This window comes from Crocodylus porosus, unplaced genomic scaffold (genome assembly GCF_001723895.1).
Source record: "Crocodylus porosus isolate Cpor-Errol unplaced genomic scaffold, CroPor_comp1, whole genome shotgun sequence".
NCBI lineage: Eukaryota > Metazoa > Chordata > Crocodylia > Crocodylidae > Crocodylus > Crocodylus porosus.
Genome location: NW_017728947.1, coordinates 15,464,711 through 15,474,607, shown reverse-complemented (window position 1 = coordinate 15,474,607; position 9,897 = coordinate 15,464,711). Strand labels below are relative to the sequence as shown.

Sequence of the window (9,897 nt, the reverse complement as noted above, 5' to 3'; positions counted from 1 at the left end):
CATCTGCCCACCCCTGTAACCTGTCTAGGTCCAATTGTAGCCTATTCCTCCCTTCCAGCGTCCCCACATCCCCCCGCATTTTAATGTCATCAGCAAATTTGAACAGGTGCTTTTTACCCCCTCGTCCAAGTCACTGATGAAGATGTTGAACAGTGTGGGCCCGAGGACCGAGCCCTGCGGAACCCCACTGCCCACGTCCTTCCAGGTTGAAAATGACCAATCCACCACCACCCTCTGGGTGCTGCCCTCCAGCCAGTTGGCAACACAATTGACTGTGTAGGTGTCAACACCACAGTCCCCCAGTTTGTTAATGAGAACAGGGTGAGAGACAGTGTCAAAATTAATTTAAATTAATTAATTTGCCTGGGGGCAAGGCTGGGCTGGGCAGTTAATAGTTCTGATATTTAAGCAGAAAAAATGTAGACGTGTTCTATACTAAACTATTTTTCCTATTTAAAGCATATCAAAAAAAATTTAAAATGCCATTTTAACTTGAAACAAAGTTAAGATGATCATTTCACCATATAATGCCAATTAGTAACAAAAGTTTCTATTTTAGAATTGTTCTCAAGCTTTCTGAGGAAAAAGTCTTCTAAATCTTTCTTTACAAAATTGTTTTCTGATAATTTATAATGCATTGCAACCATGTTTTCACCAGTTTACTTTGTTTCATTTTTCTATTTCTTATATTCCTTATCCTCATTCCATAATTACTCTTTAGACCTTTTTTCTTTTAACACTGAATCCTTTATTATAGCTGCTGTTTAACAATTTGTTTCCATGAACCTGATTCTACTTATGTCTTGGTGTTTGGAAAAAGCTTTGTTTTAAAAAAACTGCTGTATCACAATGAGGCTAACGAAATATATCTTAACACAAAACATTCTTCCAGGCCTTCAAACACAAATAGTAGGTAAACTACAAGCAATTACAAGGCATTCCTAAGGATGGCAAAAGCTGCTTGATGCTCCCTTCCACTAAGATAGGCACTCGTTTACATAAAGTATCATGAGTTAGAGACGTACTGAACCCAATAGACATTCACCTGTTGAGTGGGGGGCACTCTAGCAGCCACCCGGGAGGCTGCCAAATGGATCTGTACTGCCTCACAGCCCCACCGTCCCACCGATTTGCCTCAGCTGGCATACTGGGGGGAGCTGAGCCAGACCCTTTCCCCCACCCCCTACCCAGGCCCCTTGACAACAGCAGCACGCAGCTGCTGGCTCTCGTTTGCCATGGCCAGAGCTGGGGGGTGGGGAGAACCCCCCTCACCCTAATCCCCTACCCATCCCCTTCCCTCCCCTGCTGCACTGTTTCCTTTCTGTGACAGCTCTGGGGGCAGGGCTGGGCAGCAAAGGCACATGGGATGTAGGCAGAATCATCCATGCTTAACCCTCACGGGGAACCTGAACAGAAGTTCCCTAAGGGGTTCTGCTCTAGAGTGCCACCAGTTGATTTAAAGAGAGTTATGTTTTTGCATGATTAGCCTTTTTTAAATTGCTAGGCAGCCATGAACATGTTATATCATGGCTGTAGAGCACTTTCAGGGGCCTTATCTCTCAAAAAAAAAAAGTAACTTGTGTAAGCACCCTAGGAGGTTTATCTGTTTTCAGTATACTGATAAAAGTTAGTCCTTTCTTCATGTATATCCACATCCACTTTTCTTTCTCTGAGTTGCAGTGGAGCCCTTCTGAAGACAAAGTAAGGATTTTGTACCAGACAGTCCACTAGAAAATTAGGATTTGGGAGTGATATATAGCCCTCTTAATAATTTGTTTGGCAATTGCTTTGATTTTTTTAAGAATACTATCTTCTGTTCCCCTAATACATGGGTGCTCAACTTTCACCCCAAGGGCCAGATCCAGCCCAGGGCACCATGTCATCTGGCCTGTGGGCTTATCCATAGTTCTAGAAATTTGGAGGCTGCCAAATCTCCAAACCCATGATAAACCCCAAGCCCTGTGCATGGGATCCAGCACCCAATTACACTGTGCAAGACTGGACAGGGGCTGTGCCAGACCCTAGGTCCCAGTCTTAGTGTGGAGGGCTGGGAGGGAGTGCAGCTGGGTCCTGGCACATGAAAGGTGGGAAGTGGCAGCAGCACTGGACTTCTGAGACCAAATTCTTTCAAGCAAAGTTTGGGAGGGAGGGGTACTGGGTCCCTGGGACCCAAGCCCAGTTTGTGGGGGCAGGAAGGGGCAGTGCTGGGGTCCTGGAACCCAGTCCCAGCACCCGGGGCAGGGTGGTACGAGGCCTCAGGATCTAATCTGCTCTGCAGACCAGCCCCATACTACTCATCTGGCCCATGGAACCAAAAGGTTGAGAGCCACTGCTCTAATACATTGTAGTAAACCAAAATAATTTGTTAAGACTTGAAAATGCTCTGGCCAAGAATGTTGCCATCTATTGATTATAGCACTATAGCATTATTTGCTTTCTTTTATCTCAATGAAAGACTAAGAAATATGAGCTAATTGCAAGAATTATTAAATAAGTTTTTGTTTTTTCATTTTAATGAAGCGGTTTCCCCCACATGTAGTCCAAGAGTTTCACCTGTATCGTCTCGGAACAACTCACTCACTCTTCCAGTCCCGGCAGGTAAAATCCTATGTATATTTTTCTTACAAAGCCAAAATACATTTCCTTCCATTGAGAAGTAGGTAGTATTCATAAATTAAAAACACAGTCTTCTTGATAATGCCAAAGCTCAAGAATGGCCACATTAAATTAAGAAAAGTTTATTCTATTTTATAGTCTTTCATTTTATGTCTGTAACATATTGTCTTTACCAATTGTGGAGCTTTAGTGTAATATTTAATGCCCTTTCTCTGACTGTGTTTGGAGCTGAATGGGCAAATGGACTTTGCATTTTCTCCCCAAACTACAATTATATGGATTTTAATGCTTAAATAGCAAATTTTCAGTGTTGTGCTTTTGGTATTGTTTCCCAAATTTTCATGTAAAATACGATAGCTAGCCATTACAATAATACAGTTTTCAAACAAAACATAAACAATAAGATGTCATCATATATTTTGATTATTCTAGGCCCTGATATATGTACAGCTGCTGGTGTTGGATCAGTGTCTCCACTGCAGGTATGAGTGAACTGCACATGCTAGAAAAATGCAATGCTTTCATTTTTTTGGGAAAGTTATAGCCTTTATGAATCTACAGAATTGTGACTAAAGGCTAGATTATACATGGTATAATGACAAGTTTTGAAACATGAAATAATAGAGAGGTACTGGAAGAAACAGTCAAAATCAAAAGGGCAGAGAAATAATCCTGGCAGTTTTCAATACATGAGTCTAATTAATTTCTACCTCAATTTATATGAAATTGAAATAATAAATAATAAGTATTAAGGCTGCTGACAGATTGGGGGGTGGGGTGCACTTTACATTCAGCTCAGCATTCCCCCGCACCAAGTACAGCACTTGCCTAGAAGAGGAACTGCATCAATTTGACCTGGTTTGCCCAACATCTGTATAGATCACATGCTTCAGTGGGGCTTTTTCACTTTTATCTAATAGCTGATTGAATCAGGTCACTGGAAGCCGGGTCAAACTGACACAGTTCCCCTTCCAGTAAAGCGCTGGGTTTGTTTGTTTTTTCCACATCTTTCAGCAGCCTTTGAGATTACGTTAAGATTACTCAATTTAAGCATTGCGATAAAAATGAGAGATTTAAAATATCATCTCAGAATATCTACAGGATAGAAGAGCTAAATGCAGTATTCATTGTGTGTATATGTAGATGTGTGTGTGTATATATAAAGCAAATGTGATTTTTTTTTCTTCTTTTTTCTTTTTGTTAGACTAACAAAATTATAAAAGAGGATGAAGGGCAATCTGCAGAAGTAAGCACTTAATACAGTATCTCATGAAATCTTCCTCTTGAATTTAAACTAAGATAAAAATGTTATTGTGTGGCTTTGAAATCAGGTAAACCTTTATAAACAAAATGAAATGATAAATAGTACTGAACTGAAGATACCACAAAGGACCATCTGAAGTACTGGAGGGAAAATGGTTGCATCCAGTCTACGGATCCAGTCTTGCAAAAATTTGTAGTCCAGTACATCTTTCCTCACATAAGTAGTCTCACTGATTTTAGCATTTAGCACCATATTGTAATGTGATACAGTTACACACATAGGAGTTAAGGGGAAGTAAGACTTCTGAACACACCTCTGCCTGTGCATAGTCTCACTGGTATTCCCTACACCTTCACTGGACCACAGTGGAGACAGAAAGGGACATATGCCTTGAGCTCTCTTTCCCCTCTGTTCTCCCTCTTACCCCAAGCATAAAGGCAGGGAGAAGGCAGAACTTTGACTTGAACCCACCTCCCCAACACATGAGCCAGTAAAGCTGGTAGTTGCCCAAGGGATAGGGAAGTAAAAGACTTGGAAGAAATCTATTTCCTTTGGGAGCAGGAGAACAATACGGAAGTTAATGTAGTTTAACTGAGGCATCAGAGCATGGAAAAAGGTCAAGTATAAGCCTTGATGATCAGAAAGATGAAATAAGCATTGGCAATGGATTTTGCAAAGGAAATTTGCTAATGAGAAGTTGCAAATAGAGCAGAAAGAAATAATAGGTACCTGGGAAAATGAGAAATATCAGGGGGAGGAGCTATCATGTATGCTTAATTAGGGAGGGAAATGTAGGTTTATGCATTGGGAATTGGGGTAATAATAGAAACCATACACTTGACAAAAGGAAGACTCATGGAAAGTAATGATTTCCATGAAAGGTATTGAAGTAAATGTGGGAAACCTAAGATCAAACTCAATGAAATTTTTGCCTAAGTTTCATTCCTGCTTCAGGTACAGATGAGGTGTTCAGTTCTCATTGACCATCAGTGAGCCTCAAGGCTAGGGACAGACATTATATATAAACCAGTTTAAGCAATCAGAAACTGATTTAAACCTGTAATAAAGCATAAATTCAGTGCACATAAACCAGTTTCAAAATGGCTCAAACTGGTTTAACATAAACATGGTTGAATGTAGTATCAGACTGAACTGATTTGGTCAAACCGGTTTATGCAGTGTCTGAGCCAGACCCCTTCCTGGTTTAAGTTAAACCAGAGTGCCCAGCATCCCAGATGCTTTGCAGCCCTGGGCTGGGCTGTCTGTGGAGCAGAGCAAGGTTGGCCCCGCCCCTTTCCATTCTAGCCAGAGCACTATCACTGCTCTGGCTGGCTGAGGCTTCCACCTGCCCCTGCCCCTCTCCCCCTTCCACTGGCTGCTTAAGCAGGGATTCCCCCTCCCACTCCCTTCCCATGGCAGGGATCCCAGTGCAGGGACCAGGCATTTGGCTATGCCCCTTCCCCTCCTCCATGCTAGCTACTTCTGAGAGGTGTCTGTGTGGGTCTCCAAGTTCACTGGAACAAAGGGTAGACAGTTAGTGGCTTGCAAATGAACCCTACAGATAAGAGCTTGAAACTAATGAGAGAGATGTTTGCTTTTGTAGGGCTTGATGGGCTGATGAACTTCATTCTTATGTTATCATTCACATTAGTCTAACCTGCAAAAATTGAATCAGTTCAGGCTCAGGCTTTTTGAATGTGTCTGTCCCTAGCCAAAATGCACATCTCTCTTTTGTGCCTTTGGAAATCTTCCTCTCTGCTTGCAGGTCATTTAGAAACAAATAATAGTGATAGTAGAAATGGTCCTTTACTTTGTGAGTCCAGCTTTATTTAACTTAGTGCATTTGTTTCCCTATGCTTTTATATGTATTCTTTTCTTTCAGAATGCTGCAAAAGGATTAAGTGATCAAAAACAGAATGATCAAAGAAAGGTTTCTCAGGGAAGGTTGGTTTCTCATTCCACTGGTTTTGAAAACTCCAAAGAGAAACTCTCTGAACAAAAAGAAAATTTTGATCCACTTAAGCGTATGGATAATTTACCCAAACCCTCCCCTTCAAGTAGTGATGCTGGCAAAACACTTACCACTTGTGCAGGTGCTTTTGAAAATGTACGTGGAAAACCTTTCCTTAAGAAATCAAAAGAAAATGACTTTCCTTTAAGAACCCATGTCCAAGGACCGGGAATAGTTGCTATGGATCCAAAGTCAAAAAGTTCTGTGCCAGAACTGGTGGACCCTAAAGTTACTTGTAAACCAGAACTTAAAGTGTGTGTAATGTCCCCTCCTCTGCTACGAGCTGTATCATGGGATAGTACAGAACCAGGACATAAAGAAAAAGCACTTTTTAAATTACCGTCTGAAGAAGATAAAACTTTTTCCATTGGTAATAAATCCAGCAATCAGTTAACTAAAGCAACAGCATTCAAAGACTTCCAAATACAGGTTCAACCCATTCGAATGCAGAAACTGACGAAGCTCAGAGAGGTGAGTCTTAAGATATAACTCCAGTCTAGGATTTTGTAATGTTCTAGCATTGTACATAATGTGAATTGCTGTTCATGTGCATCAGAAAATAACATTATCGGTACTTAATTCTAGTCTACTACATTGTAGTAACTCTAGTCTTGTAGTAGACTAAGCAAAAAATAATTTTGTTCTTTTCAAAGATGGAATTGAGAATATTGGATAGAAAAGCATATGAAAACAATCTTATGTGTTCATCTGAAAACAATCTTTTGTGTTGTTCATGCATTGAACCATATGAAAACAATCTTATGTGTTCATTTTTTAATATTTGTCATACTAGAATATCAGAGTCTACTAGATTTTATATTGGCTTGAGGACTAGTGTTGTTCATCTAATTGTTCATTTGCTAGAACTGTTTTAGTAAGTGTTGGACTCCCGACACTCTGAGATGCAGGCACTTGATTTGAGCAAAAGACATTGCATGTGACACTAACATTGTTATTAATAGAACATGCCTGCTTAACATTTCAGCCATTTTAAAAACAGAGACCTGAACCAAAGGCCTCTGATGTTAGTATAAAATGTATTTACTTCTGTGTTGTTGAATTAACCTATTTGTTAGATTCCACTATTATTAAGCTGATTAGCAATATTTCTAAATAGTTCTACTAGAAAAGTAACATTATCATATGGTATGTAACTATTATTTGTGCCAGGAAATGAATCTACTAAAAGCAACAGTTTATTGCTTGTAGGTTTAGTGTATTTACAGTCAACTTTTCTTATTTTATCTTTCATGTTTTTATAATTACAGGAAAGCTTGTTCTAAAATTATACGAAAAAACAGAAAATTTAACTTAATTTAAAATAACATTTTCTTTTGCTTTTGTGTTTTTAATGAACACCATGTGCATTGATTTGAGATTGAGATTTCCATAGAAAAAGTCCATAGTTTTTAGTTCCAAACAAACCATGATCTCTCCACAAGACATATATTGCTGTTATATACTCATTTTTTGTCTCTAAGAAACAATTTAATGGGAAACTATATATAATGTCAATGCAGAAGAAATATTAATTGTTTTCTTTACTAGAAAGGTGAACATAAAACATAGTGGCATTTTGGTTTCAGATTTTATACATGACATGTAAACAGGAACAAGCTGATTAACTGTCTTGTCATTTCTGAGCAATACTTGGGAGTAAAATGATCTGTTTTAAACTCTAAACAAATTTTTTAGATTCAAAAAGCTTTCCTTCCTGAGGATGTAGCAACTAACATTGTCTTTAAAAGACTGCTTTAAAGTGTTACTTATACTCTTATGTTTCCTTTTCTTCCCTCTCCTGTGCTTTCCCGCTTTTCCAGAACTTCTCTCACAACATGGCACATATTGATCACTGGCATACAGAGAAGTTGTTGAGTGCAGACTGAGAACATTTGTATGGCCCTGGAGCAGATCCAGGCAGGGGTGCAATGGTCAAGTCGTACCCCTTTTCTACTGTTTAGCACATGTGCCAAGGGCTCCAATTCCCTTGCAGGTCTGGATGTCTGAGTCCCCTACAGAGTCCTTGCAGGAAATGAGCACAGATCATAGGGGGTGCTGTTTGGGGGGGAGGCCCAGCTGGAGCCCCTGGGCTGGCAGGGAACACCTGGAGGGACCAGGCAGGGAGCAGGAAGGAAGGATCTACCTACTGTCATCACCGCTGACCATGGTTGACCTAGTGGCAGAGGGAACCCCAGGGATGCTGCTGCCTCACTCCAGCCAGTCAGCAGGGGACAGCATGGCTGAAGACAACAGCAATAGCAGGCCCCCCCTTTCTGCACTCAGAGGCATAATTTGCAGTGTTGGCTTCCTGGACATTGGGAGTGGGTAGGTTTGCAGCCAACACCTAAGGGGCCAGTTGCATCTGCTGCATACCCTTTTCAACATCCTAGATCTACCCATGTATGGACCCAGAAACAGGTCTAGAATTTGCAGGAGTGTTGTGGGAGACTGTATCAAAAGCCTCACTAAAATCAAGGTATACCACAGCCACTTGTTTCCCCCCATCCACAGTCAGTCACCTTGTCATAGAAGGCAATCGGTTGGTCAGGCATGACTTGTCCTTGGTGAATCCATGCTCACTGTTCCCAGTCACCCTTTTCTTCTCCAAGTGCTTAGAAATTGATTCCTTGAGGATCTGCTCCATGATTTTTCCAGGTACTGAGGTGAGGCTGAGCAGTCTATAGTGCCCTGGATCTGCCTTCTTCCCCTTCCTAAATATGGGCACTCTTTGCCCTTTTCCAGTCATCTGGGAGTTCTCCTGATCGCCATGAGTTTTCAAAGATGATGGTCAGTGGCTCTGCAATCACAGCAGCCAACTCCCTCAGCACCCTCAGGTTTATCCCATCCGGCCCTCTGACTTGTACACATCCAGCTTTTCTAAGTAGTCCCTAACCTGTTCTTTCACCACTGAGGGCTGCTCACCTCCTCCCCAAACTGTGCTGCCTGGTGCAGTAGTCTGGGAGCTGACCTTGCCTGTTAAGACTGAGGCAAAAAAGCCACTGAGCACTTCAGCCTTTTCTGGATCTTCTGTCACAAGGCTGCCTTCCCCATTCAGTAAGGTTCCCACACTTTCCTTGATCCTCCTCTTGCTACTGACATACTTGTAGAAACCCTTCTTGTTACCCTTCACATCCCTTGCTAGCTGCAACTCCAATTGCTTTGGCCTTCCTGGCCTTCCTGACTTCATCCCTGCATGCCTGAGCAATACTCTTATACTTCTCCCTAGTTGTTTGTCCATGTTTCTACTTTTTATAAGCTTTGTTTTTGTGATTTAGTTTACTGAAGAGTTCCCTACTAAGCCAAGCTGGTCTCCTGCCACACTTGCTAGCCTTCCTGCATGTCAGTATGGTTTGTTCCTGCACTCTCAGTAAAGCTTCTTTAAAGTACAGCCAGCGCTCCTGGGCTCCTCTCCCCTTCAGACTTACTTCCCAGAGGATCCTGCCCATCAATTCCCTGAGGGAGTTGAAGTCTGCTTTTCTGAAGTCCAGGGTCCTTACTCTGCTGCTCTCCTTTCTTCCTCTCCTTGGGCTTCTGAACGCTATCATCTCGTGGTCAGGTAGAAATGATTGCTCAGGTGGGATGAAATGTAATAGTTAGGCACCCACAAATTGGTATACATAAGTTGTACTAAGGGCCCTAACACTATAGAGGAGATGAATGAAACACGTGACTTCTAATAGCAATAACTTAGTCAGATCTTGTTACAGATCTTCAGCAGTTAATATGCAAGATGAACACAGTGTTAAATTAAAAGAGACTCACAAATTTTAAAGCAGACTATTTCACTCTATAGTATTATTTAGAACTGACAAGATAGTTACTTGATTTTTTCCTGTTTACATACTTTAAGATACAAAAATATGTGCTGGAAATCCAGTTTCCTTAAAAAGGCACTTGAATCCTCTGATGGTGAATGCCATACTGATGACAAATCCTAAATAACATTAAATTTAAAAGAAATAGATATAGTAGCTGGAACTATAAATCAACACATGAAATATTCAGG

At 41.1% G+C, this 9,897-nt stretch overlaps 1 protein-coding gene across 3 annotated transcripts in view; it reads left to right on the top strand.

The window, feature by feature from the left end:
• MRVI1 (murine retrovirus integration site 1 homolog) overlaps positions 1-9,897 on the top strand; it is a 227,680-nt gene that overhangs the window by 175,586 nt on the left and 42,197 nt on the right. For all 3 annotated transcript variants that reach the window (XM_019551457.1, XM_019551456.1, XM_019551458.1), the window contains 4 exons: positions 2,521-2,598; positions 3,049-3,098; positions 3,821-3,862; positions 5,763-6,362. In XM_019551457.1, the coding sequence (XP_019407002.1) occupies positions 2,521-2,598; positions 3,049-3,098; positions 3,821-3,862; positions 5,763-6,362 (770 nt within the window). The remainder of the gene's footprint in view (positions 1-2,520; positions 2,599-3,048; positions 3,099-3,820; positions 3,863-5,762; positions 6,363-9,897) is intronic.